A 24,609-nucleotide genomic window follows, 5' to 3' on the forward strand; every position below is an offset into this window, starting at 1 on the left:
TGGCATTTGCAGAATTCTCTGTGAGCTGATGTAACACAGGGCTTATGCAGAAGGCTATTGCCCCTCCTATCCTTTTCCCCTCCTTCCAAAAATGGGTTTTGGCTGCAGTGGTGATTTAATCAACTCTTTATAAAAGTCTGAGGGTGCAAGGAACAAAGACTGCATCAGCAAATTATGCTTTGAGTGTTTCCCTGCATTAAGCTCTTCATTCCTCCTGCTTTGCCAAATCTCTGACCAATTTCCAAATGTTTGTGTGCCATCTGTAACAAGCACATTCAAAACTATTTGAAATATTTGGACAATATGCTATAATTCAGTAAGAGTATCAAGCATGCAAATAAGTATGCCTAAAGTGGTCTGGTTTATTTATATTGTTGAGCTTCTGTACAAGTTGAGTGCCTGCTGAACACGAGGATCACAGAAAAGTTCCTAAATTGATGAAAATCTAATTTATTGTACACGGCTCCCATATGAAACTAAGCCTCAGTTGCTGAAAAATAGACTCATGGTAAAGATTTATGAAGTGCAAAGAATACTTGGAAGCGTCACAACCAGTTTTAATGTATTTACACAAATACATATTGTCTGTATATGCTGCTGGAATCTTTTGGGTGCATAACCAGAATTGTCTTGGTAATGGTAGCATGTATTTATAAACAATTCAGAGGTAAAGGTATAAAATGATTCTCAATTTCAACAAAATATGCATTTTATGGTGATATTTTGGCTAAATTTAACATTATTGTTGTTATTATCATTATTATTATTTGACCTTATAATATTTGAGCTTATCATATTTTCACCTTATTCCAGGCATGGCAATGTATTTATCATTTATGCAATTCTGATTAGATAATCCTAAAATCTGAAAAAGACTTGAGGCACAATTGTTTTTTTGTGGTAGGCAGTGATATAACCATGATTATTTTGTATTTTTAGATTTATTTGTAAGAAAACTACAAGGTTATGATAATTCTACATACCCTAAAGCTCTTGTTCACCAGCTGAAATACTGTGCTAAAATGAATCAGGGAACAACAAATCATTCTCATTTAAAAAGTGTTTTAAATGGTGCTTTAGGTGTGTACCCGCAGTCATATGAGGAACCCAGTAAGTGAGCACAGAAAGATAAACAGAAGGATACCTGACACTGTGACCAAGATGTGCCAGGGCCTGCACAATCTCTGCTGTTTATCAAAAGCTGCAAAGGTCTTTGTGCACTTCTACACCTTTAGGCTGCTCATCCAAGGAGACACTGGGAGGAAAAAAAAAAAAAAAAGATACAAGACTTCATTCACAGCTACCCTGAGCAAATCTTTGAGGATTAAATTTATGCCAGCCAAGCATAATCTCTTGTAGTTTTCTCAAACCATTCTGCTTTTGTGTGCTCCGTTTTGTCAGAAGTACTCTGTGAAGAGCTTGTGAAACATTCAGTTTTAATTTGTAGTTCTTCTAGCCTCTTGAAACTGAAATTATGTCCTAGGTCAGGCAGCATTGGAGGTGATGCTTTTTGCCTGAGTAAACGCCCTGGAGAGATTGCAAGGAACCTGCTAAATCGGACCGCCTGCCTTTCACCATTATGTATGTATGGAGCATACCCGGGGATTTGTACAGAAGGACACGGCGAGGCATTCAAACTGTATTGTCAGCCTCTGAGGGCAGCAGAAACACGTTCCCCGAGAGAAAGCGATGCATTGAGGGAAATGCCATTCTCCCCGAGCACCCCCCAGCCCGCGGCGCCTGGGCCTGGCTGCCGGCCCGCCCTCACGCCAGGCTGGGCCCCCCGCCAGCAGCCCGGCGGCGACCCGCCGCCTGGCCCCACCCCGCTGCCAGCGGCCCCGCACTTCGCCCCTCCGCGTCCCCCCTACAACGGCGTCTTCTCGGCTGCGACCCCACCACAATCGGGCGGATAGGACATGGTGGTGGGCGCTCCGGCTCCGCTACCCCCGGGGCTGCCGCCTGCCGCCTCCCGCCGCGCCCCCGGCCCCCGCCTCCCTCCCGTTGCCATGGAGCCGCCGTTGCCATGGTAGGCGGCACGGCGCATGCGCGCAGTTGCGGAAGTGCCCGGATGCAGCGGGAGGAGGTGCTGCCGCCATATTTGCCCGGAGAGCAGCGAGCTGGTAGCTGCTGAGCCCCCCAGACCCATCGGCTTCCATCCGCCCCGTGCAGTCCCCGACGCCGCCCCGCCTGCAGGACATGGACGATCGGGAGGACCTCGTCTATCAGGCCAAGTTGGCTGAGCAGGCTGAGCGCTACGATGGTGAGCGCTGGCTGGGAAGGCCGTGCAAGGCCAAGGGGAGAGGGAGGGAGCGGCCACAAAATGGCGGCTGGGCGGGGGAGGGGGGGCAGGGTCGGAGGAGGGGGGCACAGACAAAATGGCGACTGGGAGCGCCCCAAGGGGCTGGTAGAGCTGGGGATGGGGGGCCTGAACGAGTGGGTGTCTTGGGCCGGGGCGGGGCCCGGTTCGGGGGGCGGTGGCGGCAGAAGCCGGGAATAAAATGGCGGCCGCGAAGGGCGAGTCCCAGGGGGGGCAGGGGAGCCGCCCCCTCTTCGGGGGGCTCGACAAAGAGACCCCACTGCCTCTCTTGGTGCCTCTGGCTGGCGCGGCTTGAGGCGGTTCTGTCCGGCCAGGGCCTTGCTCACCTTCGGGCTTGGCCTCGCGGAGCTCGGCGGTGTGGGGCTGAGGTCGACTCGCCGCAGACAACGCCCAGTGCCGTGCTCTCCGGAAGGTGGGTGCCCGGCTCTCTCGGCCCCTCGGGAGGCGATGCTGGGGCAGAAGCTCGCTCTCTGTATTGGGCCCCGGGGGAGCGTGCTAGCGCTTTTCTTTCTCTTCCTTTGCCTTCTGTTGGAGATACAGCTGCCCCTGGCTAGCCCAGAGAGAGAGAGAGCTCTCACCCTGGAGAGGTCGAGTACACGATACTTCATTGCCTAAAGAAAATGCATGCGCTTTCATGATGTGGTAGAAATTATTACAGATAATTTTCCTTTTACAGCATCGTCTTTTCATTTTTTTTCTCCTGTAAGTTTGTATGCTATGCCTGATCATTTTATACGTGGGCAAAAGGGGGGAGAGGAGAGGCAACCCTGGATGGTGCCTCTTGCCCCAAAAATGTCTGTCTTGTGACTGCTTCTTTAAACCTGCTTCCCTTGCCTTTCATTTTTTTCGATGATGTTACTTTTCGGGGACTGACACCTTTGCCTTAAGACCATATGTTTATTCATTTAAAATGAAATAAATATCCTTGTATCTAAAAAGTGTGAATGCAGATACGCTTCATTTAGAAGTAGGGAAACACTCCCAATATTTTATGCTCATAAAATTTCTATACAAGATGACCAGATTATTACCAGACAACATATTTTTACTGAGTTATGCTTTGCCTCTGATTGCACTGCTGCAACATGTCTGAAAAATGCATGTTTTGGGGAGGAAAATACCAAGTAAAACAAACAAGGAAAGGCCTTAATAAGGCTGATTTCTGTGACAGTTCCAGTAGGGAAGTAAAGTAGAAATGAGAATTACATTAAATGAGAGGAGTCAGTCTCCACAATAACCGTAAGGGCTTAAAGAAAAAATGCTTCCCATTCCCCCTCAAAAAGCAGATGTTGGGGTACAGCTTAATTGGGCAGAGAGAAATATGCAATTCCATATTTTACAGTGAGTTTGCAACTTCTGGTGGGGGTTGGGTATTTTTACAGTATCTTATTGTCTGCCCTAAAGGGTATGAGATGGGAAGGCACTTTTTCTTATCTGTGACCCCAATTCCAATTCCAGCAGCATTCTTAAAGGTGGTTTGGGAAGTAGGGAGGAAAGGGTTTTCCACTTGGTATGGATGAGTCAATGTAACTGAAAGTGCTGGCTTTGGTTTGAGTGGAAACTGGAGTTGGATGCTTGACCAATATCCTGGAGGATTCATTATCTTTGGGAGCTTTTGAGGCATGTCTCTTTCTGATGTTTCCTTAAATCAGTGGTAAATCAGCTCTTCAGAAAACAATTGGTTTCTACCCCATTGTAGAGATCTGCAATGCATAAGAATCAGACTTCTTGTCAACTAATAAAAATCGGTTAGTAGGAATTGCTTTAGTGCATCACTTCCCTCCTTTGACTTTGTTCTACCAGTACCATGATGGTCTGCAAATCAAGCTGGCTAGATCAAAATGCAAAGTACTTACATCACTTCTGAATGGTGATGAGACTGCTATCGTTTAAGAGAGAGCACTAAACCTAAAGGTGTCCTGTTTAAATGGATGCTGTGGTTTTTAGACTTCCAAAGCTTGTTGGAGTAAAGATGCATAAACAAATTGAAGGTGCAGTCTGTAATTCTGCTAGCTGTTCTAAAGGCATCCTCATGTCTCATATCCATGGCCTGGAAGAGTATGTATTATAGATGTTTTAGCATCTAGTTCTGTGTTCTAGTTAAGCAGAAAATTAAAATTTATTGGCATAATTTGTTTTTGTTTATATGAAATACTGCAGCTCTGCCAAGATTGTAGCTGAGGCTGCTAAGAAATTCTGTGAACAAAATTGTTTGGGAAGCAGTATGGTGACAGTGTAAGCTAGTCTTAATTTTAGTCTTCCGTTTGATCTTTGAGATCCATGAACATAAGGTCACAGTTATTAGTTGGCACATGTAAAATGGTGTGATGGTAAGTATTGGCTACAAATATCTATGAGTATGAATCTCTTGTGTAACTTGAATAGAGCATGGAATGACAATATTTGTGTTTAGTGTTAGGATAGCAGTAAGATCTGTCCCTTTGTCTTTCTCCTTAAGACTTTGGTGTGTAGTCCATGGCACTTAGAGCAGCACTTAAGGACATCTGGCTGTAGTTTCTTTGGTGTTGTTTACCTGACCCACTTAAAGAATTTATCAAGTCTTCAAAGCTGTATTTATGAACTGTTGCAAATCCAGTCCTGTGTCCATACTGTCCTCAGTATGTTGACCCAGATTAAGGGGACAACTTTCTAGGTATTTCTGCAGTATAAGTAGCACATAAGTCCTGATCTTTAGAGATAGTAAGAGATTTTGATGTCTGAGTATCTTCACAGATTTGCTTAGGCATGTCATGACAAATCACAAAATGCCAGAAAGCTTACTTATAATACAGGAAGCTCTGTGAGAAATCTCACCTACTGCTGTTCCTACAGAAAGACTATTACTAATGGAATAATATATAACTCTACATTCTTTTTTGGGAGAACAATTGGAGTAGGTAACATGTTGGTTTGTGAAATTACCATGCTAACATCTGAGCTCTTTACATCAAGAGAATGGATTCCTATAGACTTGCTGAATGTCAAAACCAGTTCCTCTTTGTGGAAGCCAAGTGACATCTTTTTTTTTAATCAAGTGAGAAACCTGCTATGGCACAAGGTGGACTGTAAGCAGATACTTAGTGTAAGCAGTAGTTTTGTACTGTAGGTCTTGAAGCGTGTGACTTAAAATTTACAGAAGAGCGTAACATAGATGAGGTAAAATGGGTGTATTCCTTTTTTTCTACTGAAAACCATATAATAAGGTACAGGTAAGGAAAAAAAGCCAGCAGAAAAACAACAAAGACAAACCTACTTGACCCCTAATACAGCAAGCTAACAGCTGACTCCTGTGTTTTATGAAGTGTTTATCAGGAATATGTGTCCTCCTACTGAAGGCAGTAAGGGGTGCAGCAGTGGGCTCAAGATCTGAACCCTTTATAGAAGTCTTGAACTTACAGCTTAGTGAAGAATGAATAGACTAAGTCATAAATTAGAATTAAGTTGCATGTTGATTTTCAGGTTGCAGAGGACCTTTAGCTTTCAAGCAGATGTCAAGCACACTTAAGTTGTTTTTATGCTTTTCTCAAGGGTGACTACTTAAACCTAATCTAGCATATGGCTGCTCTGTTTTCGCTGAATTAGGTAGATGTGAAAGTGCGAAAAGGCTGAAAAAAAAAAATCTGTATATCCCGAAGAAATTTAGAAACCCAGGAGAGAGAGTATGGCCAAGATGGTGTTGAAGGAATTGGGTTGTTAATTATTTTAAGTTACAATTGTTTACATATTGGCCATAAAAAACTGACTTGTGATCTTGAGGAGTTGTATAAAGGCCTTTTTCTGTGATAGCCTTTTTGAATCTCCTGAGGTACCAATAACAACCAAAGGATACAATTAGACGATTTGGTTCTCTGCAGGGATTCCAAAAGCTGAGCTGATGTCCATTAAGTTCCTTGAGTACCTGTAGTAGAAGATCCTTAGTAACATGTTGTCCTCAAGCAGAGAAATGATCGATGAGACTCAGTTGTTGTATTTGCATATAGTTGTTTTTAAATTAACAGTTCTGTTACAAATACAGGAGAAACCTTCCTCTTCTGTTTAGAAAAGCATATGCTCAATGCATGGAGAAATGATAGCATTTCTTGTTACAAGAAGGTATTGTGATCATTTGTAGGATCAGTTATGTAGAAAATAACCACTGTTGATTGGATAATTTGGGCTTAACTCATCAATTTTTCCAAGTGCATAAAAGTGTGCTTTGTAGATCTGGGTGTTACAGACTTTGCAATCAAATGTTGGCTGCACCAGCTGTTACAAACCTTACACAAAGAACAGAAGCATAACCTCTTGCTTTCTTCACAAGATCATGGTCTAAGCCTAAGCCACTCTATGGAGTGGATATTCTTTGGCATTTTCCTCCTCCTGCATGTTAGTTGCCTTAACTTCTGGGAATAGTTGCCTGCTGTGCTCTAGATGGGGAGCTTAAGATAGGATTATCAATTTTTAGTACCACAGTAGTTGCACCTTGCTTTGACTTGCCTGTAATAATCTACTTGAGGTCGTCCATGCATGTGAAGACCTTTGAGGAAGAATTACAACAATTTATGTAGAGTGTAAGGATAAATATTGTGTTCATGCTTTTAAAACTAAAAGTGCAGTGCTGCAAGTGGGGTGAGCTAATTTGACAATGGAGGAATGACCTATTTTTCATGTTTACTTGGATTCTAGTCTGACCTTTTAGGGCCAGTTCAGTTCTCTAAATTATAAGCAAGAGGGGTTTTTGGTTTTGTTTCTGTTTTTTGTCCTGAGTAATTATTTTCTGAGCTGATGACCTGAATCAGCCAGTTGAGAGGTCAAAGTAGTGTTAAACTGGCATGATGGAATTGATATGGCTAGGGGAGAAAGCCACCTACCTCCCTCTGTGCAAGCTGCTGAACTGGTTTATCCATCTCTGAAGTCTTCCTTGCCAAATGCTGGATTTCTTAACAGGAAAAAAATTGGATGTGGGCAGTGTTGCAGTGTGTTCAGAGGACTTCCTAATGGGTGACAAGATGAGCCCTACCTTCTCTTGACTTTGGAGTTCATTGTTGGTAGTGATACCAGGTGGAGTTCTGCAGTTTGGGGTGGGGTGAAAATGCAATTTATGGGAATTGATCACCACAGTTACTCATCACTTAAGAAAATAGCTTTCCCCTGTTTCTTCAGCTCTTTTGTCTTTCTGTGTATTCTTAGCAGTTTGCTGCTGCTACTGAGTTAGTATTTAGTATTTGCTTCCATGCTTCCCAGCACAGATCACTGTGTGATTCCACTGGTGGTCATTCCACCTATTCTGAGCACTTGAGTCCTATATTCATACCCTGTTTCCTGTCTTTTCAGCAAAGTGTTTATCCATGTGAGGACTTTCCTTCCCATGGCAGTTGAGTTCCTTAAAGAACCTTGGGTGAGGGACCTTGTCAAATGCCTTTGGGAAATCCAGGTAGACTATATCAATCATGTCTTCCTTGTCCATATGCTTGATTCATTCAAAGCATCACAGATTTGTGAGGCATTACTTGTGTAAAGTTTACAGAAGGCCATGATCTGCAATATAGTGTTGATGCATATACCCTCTCATTCAGGCTTTTTAAATGTAATTCCTGTTAACCCTTTGTGAGTGTCAGGTTAATGGATTTGTAGTTCCTCTTGAGTGCCTGCTGGAACCCTTCTTAAAAATGGACATAGCAGTAGCAAACACCAAGTGGCTAACACTACTAAAGTCTTACCAGAGAAGTTATACACAACAATTCAGGATCAGAGATTTTATTTTGAGTTCTTGTGACTTGTTACAGATCATCTTTTGTTCATTCCAAGAATGAACAAGTACAAGACTAGTACTTGTGCCAAGTCTTATCTGAATACTGGTTATGGTGCATGGTCTTGTGTGGTGAACCTATGTGTTTGTTTGTTCTGCTTTATTTTTCACACTGGATGCTCACTTTCAGCTTTTACCTCCCGAAATGCTGAAATAGATACTGAATAGCTGCTTTAGAAGCTTGAAGATCTCGGTCTGTTTATTCCCCTCAGTAAGGGGAACAGAAATTACTTAAAACACAATTCAACTTTCTGAAGGGCTATGCTTCTGCTACTGTTAACTTCATAGCATTGAAGAATGCCACCTTTGGCTTTTCCTAAGGTTCATTTAGATTGGAGCCTTCAGTATTATGACCTTTAAGTCATCTCCACCCCACCTTTACTCAACAAGCTCTTTGTCTGTATTTAACAAGCTTTCTCATTTAAGTAGGTTTTCCTTTGGAAGTTAAACATGCCACTAATAGATTTTCTAGTTCTTTTTCTTCCTGCAGTAGTATTGAACCAGAGTGTGGTGACAAGAGATTGTTACTTCAGCAGGATGGTAGAAGTAGAATCCGTGAATTATGAAAATCACAAAGAGAGCCCTGATGTACACTAAATAATTAGATGCGTCATAAACCAAAAAAGTTACAGTGCAGCGTCATGGTTAGTGAGAGTCAAGCACTGTATGATACCTGAACTAGAGGTTGCCCCAGGTTTCCCTTCAGTGCATCAGCCTTAGCTTAGGTCAAGTGGTTTCTGTTCCAACCACAAGCATTTGGTAGGAGGTGTCAGATATTGGCTACTCCTTTTGTGTGGTCTGCTGTTGAAGTTTTGTATTCTATATTGGGAAGATTTTTGTCTTTCCACTAAATCTGTAGTTGATCACCTGTTTCCACATTTCCTTACACAGAGATGTTCCAATTCCCCTGAGTTGATTCCTGGTTTAAAAGGCAAAAAATAAGTTTCTCATCTTTATCTGGTAGAAAGGCATTTGTTACTTCCATGACATAGTAACTTCAGGTATTACCTGTGCCCTGCATACAAATTCTGTGGGTCAGTCCCTAGGGGATGGTTATCAAACAGAAGCAATGCTTGTAAACTTCCCCATTACTTTTTAGCTTACATTAAGGCATCATTCTTCAGTGTCAAAACAAACACACATACCCCCGATCCCAAGCCACATACCAGGCTGTCTTAAAATCTGTTGTAGGTAGCGCTCAGTCTAATGGCCAACACTGTCCAAATCCTTTGTGCTTTGCCAGCTATGTATATGTGTCCCTGCTGTTACTCCACAGTGGCCAGAGGTGAGTCAGCAATGTTTGCAGTTAGGAGCCAAGCATCTTCATCGTAGTAGTAAATGTAGTAACCTAAAAAATGGCATGGAAATTATTATGGTTTTGTAATATCTTGGGCAGTCTTTTTGAGTCTCAGTTAAGTGCTGCCTTTTACCTAAGAATATACAAACCTGATCAGGCCAAATATCTGTTTGTGATACTTCTTAGAATAACCAACAGCAGATGCCTGGGAAAGGACCTAAATCTAGGGCAGGTGTGTCATTCTCCAGAACATTCCCCTATCATCCCACTTTTGGGATTTCCTCTGATGGTGGCATCATCTGATGGTAGCATAAGATGACAGCCACAATCAACTAAAAGGTTCAGACTTAACCACTTAAGCTACAGTCTTTCTGAATCTGCATAACACTGCTTTTTTCATAACGCAATGTAAGCACCTCTGGTTTGTGTATGCAGTAAGTTGCCATTACTGCTGTAATCCTTCTTAAAAAAATGTAATCTCAGACTTGCATTTTGTCCTGAATGGTCTCTGAGCTTTTTACCTCCTTGTGGAATCTTCCAGATAGGTAAAGCTGCTCTTAGAATATGAAATACTTGTTCTCTTGGCAGGCATAGATGGCTTTATTTTTGTAGAGAATTAGTCTTCTAGTGGAGAGGATACACATAGGCTGTCCTCTTGTTTGTTTATTGCCTGAGTTCTTAACATTATTCATTAGTCTTAAACTTTCAAGGCTGGTTTATGGTTTTACTGTGGAAGACCAAGGTATATGCATAATATTACTGCATCTTGTTGAAATACCAGCCCATATTTTTGTATTATAAGTAAAAATTGGGCTCTTCAGTAAACTGGAATCCATTTTCTCCAACTGCTTTGTAGGTAGGTTGATAATGTTCTATCTTCTAGGTAAAATAATTGTTTATGGGTGGAATTCTAATCTATGGCTGTGTATTTAACTAGTAACAGGATTAAGATTTTGGAGATTTTTCTGTTCCTTTCATCGGTGTATTAAGAGAGGTTGTGTGAAGAGTTGGTGAAGCTTGAGGGTTTTGAGCTTTGGCACAAATAAAGACAACCTCGGATGCCTCCCCCTACCCTTAGCATCTTGATGACTGACTGTGACTTGGCAGAAGTGCTTCTTGTCTTAACTCATGGCTGTAAAACATCTTGGGGTGACAAGGCCTGGTAGTAATTCTGTGCAGCTGACTTTTTTGTCACCCTTGTTTGGTGGTTATGGTGGTTCTACAAGATGATGGTGACCTTTGCAGAAGACTGAAGTGATGCAGCAAGTCTAATTCTGTACCTGCAGAGGCTGTGATTCCTGTAGGACTGGGTCTTGGGTATCCTCTGTAAAAGCCATTGCTCAGCTTGCTTTTGATTTGGCCAGCAATGGATAAAATTCTGCAGAAGCTAAGCAATTTGAGTGAATTCTTTGAGCATGCTTGGAGAATCAGATACTCATTCACAGGGAAGAGCAAGCTTTGTATAGTGTTATCTTTTAAATTTCCACATTACACAAACTTGTTTCTAGGGAGGAGATTGTGAAGAAAACTGTAGTACGGTTAATAAAGCTTGCACTTTTTTTTTTTTCCCCTCAGTTGTTGCAGTTCTGTTACAGACCAGGAGATCTTGGAAACTGTTACTGTACAGGTTTTCAACCTCCACAAAAGTCTTGTAGTACATCTAACTGTAGTATGATTGAAGTGCTCTGTAGTTAATGCCAGTGGATAAAGCACGGAATATAAATACTCTATTTTAAAGACAAGTCAGATCTTCTCTAATCTGTGGTGTTGCATGACAGGTTACCAGCAGGCTGCATGAGGTTGTGACTGAAAAAGATGTGATGTACTTCAGAGAAGATAATAGAGTTACTCAGCTTCCTCTGGTTTTCATAACTTCAGAGAAGATGTAATGGGACGGTTAATGTGATCTTGGTTAGTTTAGTTTGCCCTATATCTAAATGTATCTGTATTTGATTAAAGCATAATGGTCAGACTGGGTCAAACCAAAGATCTTCAAAGTGATGGTTGATGTCTGGAAATGAGCATCACAGATGGCATGACTAACCCTTCCCTTTTCTACACTTGAAATCATTTGTATTTACATAACAAACTCTTCAGCTCATGAACTTCTGTAACTGATGATTGGAGGGCTCTGCATTCACAAGTAGTGATTAATTTCTTAAACTGCAGATGCAGTGCAGTTCCAATTAACTCCTCTTATCTGAGGATAGTTAAAGACCAGCCATGCATATCTTGCTGCAGCTTGGCAAAGATTCTCAAGTCACAGAGCCTGCAAGTCTTATTTCCCATTTGTCACCTTTGTTCACAAAAATCAGCAGTGTCAGACACGTTATGTTGGGGGTAGTTCTGCTGTTTAAATGGACTATAGGATATGAGATGACAGGAAATGTCAGTGCTTGCAATGTTTCAGTAGCGTATTCCAAGTATTGTACTGCCTTTAACAAGACTGCATGCTTAATGTTAACTGTACCTGTGTGGAGTGGTTTAGGAAAACCCTTGAGGTCTTCTGCAGTAGTAGGGTGGTGTTTTGTTAAAGTTTTACCAAATCCTTGGTGGATTTTATTATTACTCTCTGATGTGAAGAAGCAAAATGCTGGTAAGAATAGAGGCACTACAAAATTTGCCCTACACATGTGGAGACCTATTGGAGACTGATAACATTGTTCCTATCAGGAAAAAAAATTGAGCCTACAGTTTCCATAGCTGAAATAGCTTCTGGTGTTAAGGCTGTGAGGTTTGGCACCAGAGGAAAAAATTGACAGTTAAGCTTCATTAGTTTCCCATTGCATGAGGTAAAATGGTGGGTGGGCAAGGTAAATAGGCCACAGAACAGCAACAGCTAATATTATGGGATGCATAGCCTAATCATGTCGTCGTGCTTCTGGCGGAAGCCAAATATGTCGTTCTAGTTTTCCCTCTACCTGGCAGATAGCTATGAAACAGTTGTCCTGAGCAGATGGGGTGGTTGTCTTAGTCCTGTTCAGTAGTGGCCTTATTTTCTTATTGTGGTTTTCTACAACTTTTGGAAGCTGGAAGGCAAACGGTAGATAAACTGAAGCACTGTGTGGCAGGACAAAACCTGTGATTCTTGGATGTCTCCTGCTAGCTCTCAATTAGTGTGTATTTAACACTTTGGCTTTTGTTCTAATATGTCACAAGCAATCATAATGTGGTTAGGTAATGAAAGGATTATAACCTTCCTTAAGTAGTGCAAGCAATTGCTTCCACCTGAGTGTAGGAAAGCTGTGTTTAGTAATAGGTTTAGAAATACTTTTCAAAAGATGTAAGCTATAAATTTATATTTATATGTTGTGTATTACTTTTCAGTGTAAACAGCTGCTTGGCATGGGTAGATACAGTTACTATGTGTATCCTGAGCATGACTTTGTTACTTCTCCAAGCACCTAATTTTTCTCCTGATGATTTCCTTTTGGAACTTTGACTTGTTTCCCCAGTAATAGTACTTGCACTTCTCTACATCTGTTCACATCTGGATTTTTTGTGTGTGTTATTTGTCAACTGGAATACAGAGTAACATGGTAATCATTGGAGCATTCTGTAATGCTTCAGTTTATTCTTACTGTGCTGAAAGCCAGCTTACATTTGCTCATGCTTTTCTCACTATTCACTGCCTTTGAAGCACTTTAAATAACACATTCCTGTAGGATTGGACTGATAACTATTATCCATTGCGCAGAACGTGCTTGCTGCTAATGCTAAATCCTTTTTGTCTCTCTTAACAATTCTTGAGATTTTTTTTTTTTTTGAGACGCTTGTTAGATACAAAAGAGCATCAGGTACTTCTTTGTGTACCTGCTCATCGATTTGTTTGGAACACAGCAGTATAAAAGTGACTAATGACTGTGTGTGAAAGGAGCAGGAAGGCTGTTATCATAAGCTATCATTAACATGCAGCTTCTATTGAATGATTTGAAGGATGCTTTAGCTATGAGAATAATGGTCTAATGCATTCTTCCTAGAAATGGTTGAATCAATGAAGAAAGTGGCTGGAATGGATGTGGAGTTGACAGTGGAAGAAAGAAACCTGCTTTCTGTTGCGTATAAAAACGTGATTGGAGCCAGAAGAGCTTCCTGGAGAATAATCAGCAGCATTGAACAGAAAGAAGAAAACAAAGGTGGAGAAGATAAATTAAAAATGATTCGGGAATATCGGCAAATGGTAAGATATAGTTGGTGTTATGGCATAATGCCGCTTAGTTAAGGTCCAGTTTTGTTACTCTTGTCATAAAATGCCCAGATATTCTGGATTGCCTGCAGTATGGTGACCTGTTACAAGGTAATAATCATGAAAGGATGAAGTATGATCCTTGCCTGGAGAATAAATACACTTGGTGGAGAGGAGAGGTTGAGTGTTTTTGTGTAAACACTCTAAAGGTCAGTAGACTCCAAGGAGAAAGGCAAGGCTTTTCCTTCCGTGCATCTACATACTTGCTAGGCTTTTGAACTGTGCTGGCACTTTTCTTCCCTACTTAGTCAAATATGAGGCTGCACATATTCGGGCCTTACTCGTTCCCTTCCATCCTGGCATATCCCAAGCAATTTTTTTAGAAAATCAACCATGCCAAAGGAAATGTTTGGCTGTTAAGCTTCTACTGCTGATAAAGGTTGCTTTGGATCATACAGAGTTTGACACTTTATGCTATTGCAGTACTGTGTCCTATGGAGTTCAAAATACTAACGCTGGTAGTTGAAATTTCACTGGGGAAGGGTCTTCACTGTCCTAGGCATAAAGACAGGTAGTATAAAGCCAAATGGCCACTTTGCCTCCTTTACTTTTTCTTCTTAGCATTGTGAGAGTTGCATTTCATGTATATTAACTTTTTTCTTTTTTCCACTTTTTGCCCAAAAAAGAAAACTTGGCAGGAGTTGCTGTAAACTGTTCAGCAGTTGGGTAACAATGAAGAACAGTTGCCCAGTTAGCCTTGTACAGTTGAACTGGCAGACTTCTTATTAGCTCAAACAGCTATATCTGTGTTAAAATGACTGTAGAGAGAATATGGATTTTCTGACAACATCTAGTTCTCAGTGTAGTTTTTAAATTTTTTTTTTCCTTGTCCCTAAGCTGATCATTTACACTGCTTGCAGTTAAAGCAGCCAATTTGTGATGAAGCACTCCATGTTCCTGCGGTGAGGGTGTTAAGATGTCATGGTCCTCTCAAACTAGCATGTGTAATAACCTCAAGGGCCCTGCTATTTTCTCTCACTTGAGAGAGGGAAAAATTGATCCACATAACTTTATGCTGAGTCTAGTCAGTCTGTGCAACTTTACCTAAAATGGAGAACTTGGAGAGCAAGCTTTGACTTTCATCAGTGAGGGCTAATGAAACTTTCAGCTATTAGAACAGGGAGTTGTTGTTCCTCCCCTCCTCCCCCTTCCTTTAAATGATGCTTTAGCATGGAGAAGGCATGCTCCCGTACTATTTAAATCCCACACATTTCTGCAGAGACTTAAATCTCCATTATCTGAGGACAAGTGCCTCCACATGGTTCAGATCTTCACTGCCAGAGAAACAGTGGAGTCTATTATGTCACCTGGCACTGATTCATATACCACCAATGGAAATGATGTTGGCTTGGAAATCTTTTCTTGGGAATGGCTCTAGACTACGTTCTGTTGACTCACAGGGTTTCTGTTGCTCCATGGAATTGTTAAAGTTGTGAGTTTCTAATTTTATGCTGGCATGCTGATGGGATGAGGCTCTGCCAGTTACATACAGTCCCAAATACCATTTCTTGATGGGTTAATTTAAACTGTTTGTTACAGAACATATATAAGACAATAGCTTCTGAATGTTTAAATTTGTCTTAGAATCCGTACTTCCAGGTACTTTTGCACAACGTTTTCAGGTAGTCGCTATCTTATGCCAAAGATTCTTCAGTAGTGAAAGGACTTTCTTGGGTTTGAAGGGACTGTAAAAAAGGTGGTGTTCTGCATCTCTCCTTGCAAAGAGTAAAGGTACTATGGTGTGCAAGAAATGAATTTACATAGTCCTTGAAGTATTTGTCTAAGAGAGGCATGTGAAGTGCAATGCCATGCCAGCAGTGTCTTCAGCTGTTAAATCCTTACAGGGAGTAGTTGATACAGTTGCTTTAGGTGGAAGAGTGCTGTGGGAACTGTAATGTAAGTTTCCTGTACTGGAGACTCCAGTGTCTACTTGATTCTAGCCTGAGTTTACTACAAGGCTTTTGTGTTGTCTGCAGCTGAAGACCAGATCCTGTTTGTAGCTGCTGAGAGACTTACTATGAGCTAGCATCTGCTATAAGGAGCATTAATGGGTTTGGTAAGATAGCATGGGAGCAGTAAGGGGCTGAAGAATATGGTGTTAAGGTTTGTATGATGCTTCTCGCTGTCAGGCTCTGAAGAATGAAAAACAAACAAAAAGCCCCAAACACCAACATCTCAGACAAAACCCCAAACAAAATGCTGTTCTGGGACTGACAGGGCAAGTTTAAAGCCCTGAGGAGTTGGAGAGAACCAACATCTCTTAGAAGAACATCTCTTGCCTACCACCAGAACTCTTTCAGCTTTATAGTGCTGCTTGAATTGAAATAGAAGGTGTGCTTTGTGTAAAAGTAATCAATGATTTTGGTCTACATAAATATTTATCGTAATTTAGTACATGGCTTTTAAATGTTTAGAGCTACCAGCCAGTGTGACTTGGGGCAGATCTCAAGGGATGATGGTGTTGTCAGAGTAGGGCTGGACAGGTTTTGTCTGAGGCAAATGCTAGGCAATACTGAGAGATGATGGAAAGTATCAGGTTGTGCCTTTACTCGGACCACATAATATAAATGTAGCAAATCATATGTATAGCCACAGGGGGAAATACCACTTACTTGCTTCCTTTGTAGACAAGCTGCTTTTCTGGGTCCTGTGGCCATTTGGATACACAAAAGTAGAGCCTGTAGCTTTCTCATCTGGCTGCATCTCTGTAGATGAGAACATACTGAGGCTTGTGCTCTTGAGGAGCATCCTTGAGGATGAAGTAGGGTATGGCTGCACATGATGCAGTTCACTTCATTGCAGCAAGCCCAAATCCCTTCCCTAATGGCATAGGACAAGTTTTCACCTTCCTCTTACTGGTCTGGATTTGTGGTGCTTGAGAATGTGCTTCTGTTTCTCTGATTTACAACCTGGGTTGTGTTCCAGGTGGCTGCAAGGCTCTCTTCTTGGGAAGCTTAGGCTGTCAGTTGGCATAAATGTGGGTGGCCTGTCAGTTTGTTTCGTTGGGGATGGCTTTAGCAACTATTCCCTATTGTTCCAGTTTGGTGTTGCATCTCAGTTGTGAGGTGCAGCTGTTTTGGGGGCTACATATTAAAACAGGTCAAAGAACTAATACAGGCTCCCCTTCCTCTGGTTGTTTCTAATAGGTTCCCTTATTTAGATCACCAGGTGGTTTACAAGCTTTTGTATCTGCAGAGCTAAGGACAGTCTAGAATTTGATTAAGCCAGCACTGCCATTAAAGTAAGAGGGGCAGGGGGGACTGAGTGAGCAGTCTTCCCTTGCTGGTCAGAGCCTGCAGTACCATATGATGTTGTATTTGGAGCTAGAATGGTGATAGACCCTAAACCTGCCTTTTCCAAATGCTCCAAACAGGCTTAGTCTGGGCTCTTGTGCTGGTTTGCTGCTTTGTAGAGCTCATTGAGCCACTCTGTCTAGAGCAGATCCTTTTCATAAAAGAGCTTTGAGGATTTTGTTGTGGGTGGGTTTTTTTTTGTTTTGTTTTTAATCAACTTGATGTGTATTAAATCTTTTTAAAACTAAGCTTGGTCAGGACATTTACATTGCCCTGGACAGCAGCTGATCTCTGATAACTTGTGTGACTGATCCTTTAAGCAGAGTTGAAAAAGGCCTGTTTGCGATGAAATAGAAGTTTGTACATGTATGGTTATTTAACAAAAGAGGATTAGAAACTGATTTAATTCTTTGCAGTTTTGCTGAAGATCTCTCTGCAAAAGAAGTCATTGAGAAAGAGGATCAAGAGGAAAGAAGTTTGCAGGAACTGACTGCTGGCCAAAGGTTTTATAGCTTTTGTAGCCCAAGAATATATGAAATAGATTCTTTTCAAGTGACCATATTTCAGCAACCTCCTTAAATATTTGTCACATAACTTTAAGTACAGCATCTAATGCTTCCTCTGAATGTTAGGGTGTTCTGACATTGTTTGTACATGAAATTTGCTGTAAATTAATTTGTCTAAAGGAACTTCTGCAGATCTGTTCAGTCATTTTGTACAGATTGGGTGTGTATCTGTGCCAGTTCAACATTTATTTTGAATCTGTAACAGCTTTTGAGGATAGCTGTTGTGTTTACAAACTCTTAATAGTCTGGCATCTGTATGGTGATAAAAATACTACATGGTAAGAAAAAGTGTTTCAAGAAAAAAGGAAAGATGTGTGGGTGAAGGATAAGAAGGGATAGCACAGGGCTGCCCCTGTGATCCAAGACATGCAATTTCTAGTAGTTTCTTGTAATTGATGTTGATGCCTTTGCTTGAAAATCTCTCTTTTATAGTAGATAAAAGTAGCTTGAGCAGGAGTAGCCTTGAGCTGGAGCTGTGAAAGTTACTGTGAGATCGTGAAAGAGCAGCAATAGGTTGCGATCCGCATTTAAACAACCACTCCTACTGTGAACGACATGGGATGCTCAGAGCACATCTGGTTTTGGCAATGTTAACACCAAAACCCAGCTATAGCTTTTTCTTGGATGTGCTTAGGGTTTGTTTGGGTTTTTTTTCTTTTTTTTTTCTTTTTTTTTTTCTTTTTTTTTTTGCTTTCAGGTATGAAACTTCTTTTGGCAAAACCTGATTTTTATATGGAAGATTAGAAGAAAGGCAGATGATGTTCCCATGTTTGGAATTTTGGCTACTAAAATGCAGTTTGTTTCTAAATAGGGCTTTATACAATGGTTTTCTTTGACCATGGGTCTCAGTGTTAAAGTTGATTATTTCTAGTTGTGTATTTTGGTTTGTTTTGGGTGTATTGTGGGTTTTGTTTGGTTTTGTGGGTTTTTTTTTGTTTGTTTGTTTGTTTTTTTTGTTCTTGCAAGTTGCTGCATTTTGCCCCTTTTGTCTGCTTCTGAAGTCTGTCTTTTGGAATTTGCTTTCCTCTTGTGTCTGACCTTTGTGTTTGTGTGGCACATCTTTATTCGCTTCTGATACTCCGTGATTTTTGTCTTAACGCTCTTCTGTTAGAGCCAAATAATCACTAGAAACTTGTTCTGAAGGTGCCATTTAACTCAGAGGTGTAATGGCACTTAGCAGATTGGAGTTATTTGCCTTCAAATTGTTTCCTTCACTGTTTCTACTTTCAGGGCAGCCTTCAGGAACAAAAATGTAAAGAATCAGTTGTGCAAGTCTTGCAGATTTGTATCCTGAGACAAACTTAAGTGCAACTGCCTAGCAGGATGCCTTTCAGGGAATTCATAATTCCATTATTCAGTTACATATTTCATCATCCATCAGCCTGTGCCTGTGTTGTGTGCCAGATACTGACACAGACCTGTTTGGCTTAAAGCACCTGTGGAGCTGCTGAATTGTGTTTTGCTTCTGTCCTTTCCCTATTTGGATTTTTATGGTGGTGCCTGTTTGATATTTGGATATTTTTTAAATGGCTTCATGTGCTAACTTAGTAGCCTCTTTTCATTTTGGGTTTGTTTTTTCTTAGGTTGAAACTGAACTGAAGTTAATCTGTTGTGACATTCTGGATGTACTGGACAAACACCTCATTCCAGCAGCTAACACTGGCGAGTCCAAGGTTTTCTATTACAAAATGTAAGTATCTCCTTGTGAGGACAGGACCTCTTGCTGTATCTGAACCAGAGACAAAGCAGCAATCTGTTTTCTGCCCACTCAACCACAGTAACTCCTTTAGGAAATGGGCGGTTCAGTCATATCTAACTAATACCCTTTTTTGGCTACTTTTTAATTTGTTAATGTCCTGATGGTGTGGTTTTTGGTAGATGTTGCTTGGTATAAGATCGTGAGAACTTCACGTAAGATGTGCAGCTCTTAGATACAAGAAACAACCATTTTCTTTAATTGACATAATGTAGAAATCACATCCCTGCTTTGGTGTTTTCTTGTGTGAGCTGTACGCTCTCGAAGAAAATGAGGTAGATGGATAACCATCATGGAGTGTCAGCTTCAGAACTGCATTATGAAATGAAACTTGGCCTTGGAGTATGTTGCTGCAGGCACTAGTTGGATGCATGATTTGTACTTTCTGAAGCATTGTTGAAATCGTGAAATGATCAGAGTACTTTCCCCCATACCTAAATGATTGGTATCCTTCAGACAGAAAACTCATCTAGTTTTGCTGAGAAAAGAGTTTTCACAGACAGTTGGGTGGTGGCAAAGGTAGTACTGTAATTTCATATCCTGATGCACTGTTACGTAGGCAGTAATTCAGCAGCAGTGTCCTTTGTGAATATGTAAACACCAGGTTTGGAACCAAGCTGTTGATTTAGGAACTGGTAGGGGAATAGTCTAATGACTTCTTTCTGTTTCTGCTTTCAGGAAGGGAGACTACCATAGGTATCTGGCTGAGTTTGCCACAGGAAATGACAGGAAGGAGGCTGCAGAGAATAGCTTGGTGGCTTACAAAGCTGCTAGTGATATTGCAATGACAGAACTCCCACCAACACATCCTATCCGCTTAGGACTTGCGCTCAACTTCTCCGTATTCTACTATGAAATTCTTAATTCTCCTGATCGTGCCTGCAGGTAGGTAGTGATGGAGAAGGTAGGAATCTTATGTGAATACCAAAGAAGGCAGAAGTGGTTGGTACTTGGGTAACTGCTTTTCCTCAATGGGAACACTGGCTGGCTTTCTCCTGCTAGGATTTGGTGGCTTGCTCTATTTGAGGTCTGATCACTGGAAAGGTTTTCAACTTCAGCCACAGAAGCTGATGATGTCTTGTATCCAAACTGCAGGTGTTCTGAGGCACAGCATTAACTTGTGTGCTTCTGGGATCTGTTGAGCAGTGTATGTTAAACCTGATCTCTTCTGTGCTCACAGGTTGGCAAAAGCAGCTTTTGATGATGCTATTGCAGAACTGGATACACTGAGTGAAGAAAGCTATAAGGACTCTACGCTTATCATGCAGTTGTTACGTGATAATCTGACACTATGGACTTCAGACATGCAGGGTGATGGTGAGTAAACTTCTCTGATGTGCTGCTCGTCCTCAACCTCTGCCCAGAAAAGAGTGCATGGAAATGTACATTGGTTTGGTGTTTTACTTTCTTTTCTGATTGACTTTCCTGAACGTCTTTCTTGACACCAGAAAAGTTAACAGGGGTGGCACTAGCTAGCTGGTTTTGGGAAGCTTTTCAGCTCTCACATGAAGGAAGGAGACATGCAGTTAGTTACAATTATTGTTTTTCCTCCCCACCTGGCTGTTTAGGTATCTGTGATTATTTCATTTGGTTCAGCTTTTCTTTCTTATAGGTTGTCATGTTCATCTGTGATTGTCATGCCAACTAGACATGAATTTCCAATGCAGGAGGAAGCATTGCAAATGATGTAGTTTCCCCTCCTTCCCCCCCTTCTTTTTTTTTTTTAGGTCATTCAATATTTCTATTGACTTTTCAGTGGAAAACTTCTTGCCATCATACTAATCACTTCATCCTGCAGCACTTTCTGTGTCTTCTACCCTTGTTAAAAAGAACTGAGTACAAAGAGGAAGTACAAAAGGAAAAGGGCTTTTGTCAAATATTTGCTGTTAGAGACATTTGAAGTATTTTCTTCTAATGTTCCAAAAAATGCCAGGCTGTGACTCCTGAGGTAGGCTGTTATGAGAGCAAATACCTAAAATCATGAGTGCAGTTCTTCAGGTCCACAACCCCCAGGGTGTTTAGGCATAGGTGCTAAGTTAAGTTTTCTCATTTCCTCATACCACGCTGAGTGCATTTAAAACTGCTCCTACTTTCTAAAATGGGAAACCCTTTAGAGATTGGTAAAGGTTGCTGGTGGCACCAAGGTCACCACAGTTCCCAGTTCCTGAGGGGTGGGGAGACTTGCCAAAGGCTTGTTCTGTTATGTTAAGCTTGTGCCTGCTTTGATTTCAGTTGTGTAGGCTGTAGGGAATGAGTTTGTAAAATCAGTGTTACTCAGCTGCTACACTCTTCCATCTCATTGACTGTATCTTTTAACCGTGCCATGGACAAGCTGATTAGTTTATTTTCACGCTTGTAATGTTGTCTTCATGATTCCTGTTTTCCCCTTCTTTCCTGCTGTATAGATTCCTAAAGGAAAGTCCAACTGTTCATTTCCTAAAACTCTACTTTGTAAGTCTTCGTCATGGCTTAATGAACTTTGCAGCGCCAGTTTTTTCCTGATCACTAATCATGCTTGCCTCTGTCACTCTTGCTGCTGATAAATGGCTTGTATCTCTGACTCCATTCCAGAGCTAAGCAATGTTCTACCACTTTGTGACCTGTTCCCCCTTGCCTGGGTCCAATACGCTTGACTAAGATCTAAAGTAACTTGTTTGAGGATTGAGCTGCATACCTGGATGAATATTAAGAATATTTGGGCATGAAAAGTACTTTCCTAGTCGCCTGTTAACAGGAGTATTTGCTTCAGTGCATTAGCTAGAGCATGCTCAGATCTTTTTAATCATCTTCCTGGGTTTGGGCCTTTGCTTTCCTCTCTTCAATGATCTCTTCTGTCATTTTTCATTTAAGTTTTATTGTTGGATATCGGATGTCTTGTGTTCCTAGGCCACCTCTTCCAAAAGTTATCTTCTGTTGTACCTGCTGGTAATTCTGAATCTGGACATGCTCTGAACAAGCATTATATGCTGGAAGTCATTAGTTTCATTGGATTTTATTGCCAATTATTTTGCTTGAATGGGTAGTGTTTGCTTATTGCCCTTAGGAGAAAACTGTCTCACATGGTTAAGTCTAATTGTAAACAAAGCACTTCAGTTTCTCTTCTCAATTAGCATTAATCATGCATGTGTTATAGCAGTAGCTGATGGACCTTCAACTTTTCCCTGTTGAAGCAGGAATTGGGCAGAGAGGTGCAGAAGGTGTTGCATGTATGTCACCCAGGGCAGCTGAAGTATGAGCAGACACCTCCTGCAGAAGTCTTTCTGGACAGGCTCCACTACAGTCTGTGTCAGAGCCTGGTTGAATAGGTCCGAATGGGATGGTTTTTATTTGAGAGAAATAAAGGAAACCATTTTGTGGAAATTAATAACCTCAAGCCTAGAGTTTCTTACTATATTGGACTTGAAGGAGGGACATCTTTTGATGCTTGTTTTGGTACCTTTAATAATCCATTCCATCACTGTTAGTTTATAAAATTGACTGCAGACCTTGGCTGTCACTGAGACCTGAGTGGACTTAGAAAAATGTTTAATTTCTGAAAGCTTTTTGGTTTCATCTGTTCACTAGCAGAGTGTCCTTAGTTCCTTTCTGGAGCAGAGGTTAAGTTTTTTGGGAAGGTATTTTCTGATTTAAGGTGGTTGATCAGCAGCCCTTTTGATGAACTGTTTTGTCTTGGCTATTCAGCTCTTGATCAACAGGAGCAATCCCACGTGCAGTCTGTTCTCAGAACTGGTGGTTGGTTTGTCTTTCTGACAGAGTACATCTCTAATAGGCTATGCTCTGGTTTTGTGTGAGATGTGGTGAGGTGGTTCTGAGGCTTAATTTCCATGGAAATGCTTCACTCCAGAACTGGCTGTGTGGGGGGTGTGTGATTTATGCAAGCGAGTGAGTGTGTGTACTTGCATGAGACTATTAATCTCTAGATGATTGTTAAGCCATTCTGCAGGTCTCATTTTTAAAAGCTAACCTATTCCTTGCTTTCCAACTTTATAGGTGAAGAACAGAATAAAGAAGCGCTGCAGGATGTGGAAGATGAAAACCAGTGAGACACAAAGGCCAACAAGAGAACCCATCTCTGACCACCCTTCCCCCTCCCCACAAAAACCCTCAGTGTCACTCTGAGAACCACCAAATCTGACTTTTACATTGGGTCTCAGAATTTAGGTTCCTGCCCTGTTGGGTTTCTTTATTTTTATTTTTTTTACACAGTTTAAAAGTTCTTAAAAGGCAAGAGTGAATTTCTGTGGATTTTACTGGTGCCAGCTTATAGGTTCTTTAAGACACTAACAGGACTGGGTCAAGGCTCTTTCAGCATTACTGTCTTGTCTCCTGCCAGCTGTGGCAAGGTTGCCATTAGCAGTGGATGTTACACCCAAAGGCTGTTAGACTGGTAGAGGAGAGATTTGTTCTGGCCAGGTAGTGAGCATGTGGTGGCATTTTTTTTCTTTTTCTTTTTTTTTTTATAACTGTTTAAACTGAATTTTATACCAATGTTTAAACTTAGTTGGGTGTTTAGCTTGAAGTTACAGGTTGCATTGGGACATATATTGTAGTGGTTTTACTGTATAAAAAAAAAAAAAACACACAAAAAGTTTCCAAACTGCTGAAATGTTGCTGAAAATCATGGTGCTGGTAACAGTTCAACAATCCGTGGCTGCTCATTCTTGCCTATTCTTTACTCTTCCTCAAAGCAGGTTAGCATTGAAGGTGGCATTGATAAGCCTGCATGCGTGTTCAATATTTTTTCTTTCTCCCTCCCCTCTCCCCATCTCCCTTCGCTCGCTCAACCTCTTTTGTTCAGTATGTGTAACTTGAAGCTAATTTGTACTACTGGATATCTGACTGGAGCCACAGATACAGAATCTGTATTGTTCTTACTGAAACACAGCATGGAATTAACATTAAACTTAAATAAAACAAACCTAAATTAAAAACGCCAAATATTGCAATGACTTTCTTTGACATTTTTCTTTATTTTTCAGCAAGAATAACTTTCCTTTGTTGCTTGTAATAGGAGCATGTGGAGGGGGAGAGAGAAGTGACAGCCCTGTTCTTCACACACCAGATAGAGTAAGATCCTGGTCTTGCGTGTAAGTAGTGTAGCTGAGAGCAGCCTCCCAGCCCCCAGCCTGCCTTGCAGACTCAGCTCTTTGACACCATTTATTCAGCCTTTTCTCTGCCCAGATGCACAAAACACCATTATCTGGTTGGTGCATTCCTGTCACTTGCCCTCACAGCTCTCATCATCCAGGCAGGGGGTTGTTCAGCCTTCAGAAGAGGAGGCTGAGGGGAGGGAGGCCTAGTCACCCTCTACAGCTACTTCAGAGGAGGTTGGAGTAAGGTGGGGGT

At 41.3% G+C, this 24,609-nt stretch overlaps 1 protein-coding gene across 3 annotated transcripts; it reads left to right on the forward strand.

Annotated features, from left to right (window-relative positions):
• The first annotated feature begins 2,109 nt into the window (after window positions 1–2,109).
• YWHAE (tyrosine 3-monooxygenase/tryptophan 5-monooxygenase activation protein epsilon) lies at window positions 2,110–24,192 on the forward strand. 3 transcript variants are annotated; one of them, XM_054394500.1, is made up of 6 exons: window positions 2,110–2,260; window positions 13,383–13,582; window positions 19,091–19,197; window positions 19,942–20,148; window positions 20,444–20,580; window positions 23,254–24,192. In XM_054394500.1, exons 1-6 carry the CDS (start codon window positions 2,197–2,199, stop codon window positions 23,304–23,306), a joined length of 768 nt encoding a protein of 255 aa, XP_054250475.1. In that variant the 5' UTR covers window positions 2,110–2,196; the 3' UTR covers window positions 23,307–24,192. The 3 variants fall into 3 exon arrangements, with proteins under 3 accessions (XP_054250475.1, XP_054250477.1, XP_054250476.1); XM_054394502.1 differs by lacking the exon at window positions 23,254–24,192 and adding an exon at window positions 21,669–21,687; XM_054394501.1 differs by lacking the exon at window positions 2,110–2,260 and adding an exon at window positions 7,710–7,730.
• The last annotated feature ends 417 nt before the right edge of the window (window positions 24,193–24,609 follow it).

The sequence above is a fragment of the Indicator indicator genome, chromosome 30, assembly GCF_027791375.1.
Source record: "Indicator indicator isolate 239-I01 chromosome 30, UM_Iind_1.1, whole genome shotgun sequence".
In the NCBI taxonomy this organism is placed as follows: domain Eukaryota; kingdom Metazoa; phylum Chordata; class Aves; order Piciformes; family Indicatoridae; genus Indicator; species Indicator indicator.

Bases quoted from the DNA above. Each gene is read 5' to 3' on its own strand.
- YWHAE (XM_054394500.1), top strand. From the start codon at position 2,197: ATGGACGATCGGGAGGACCTCGTCTATCAGGCCAAGTTGGCTGAGCAG. The intron at 2,261-13,382 runs GTGAGCGCTGGC...CATTCTTCCTAG, and splicing joins GCAGGCTGAGCGCTACGATG to AAATGGTTGAATCAATGAAG. The intron at 20,149-20,443 runs GTAGGTAGTGAT...CTGTGCTCACAG, and splicing joins TCTCCTGATCGTGCCTGCAG to GTTGGCAAAAGCAGCTTTTG.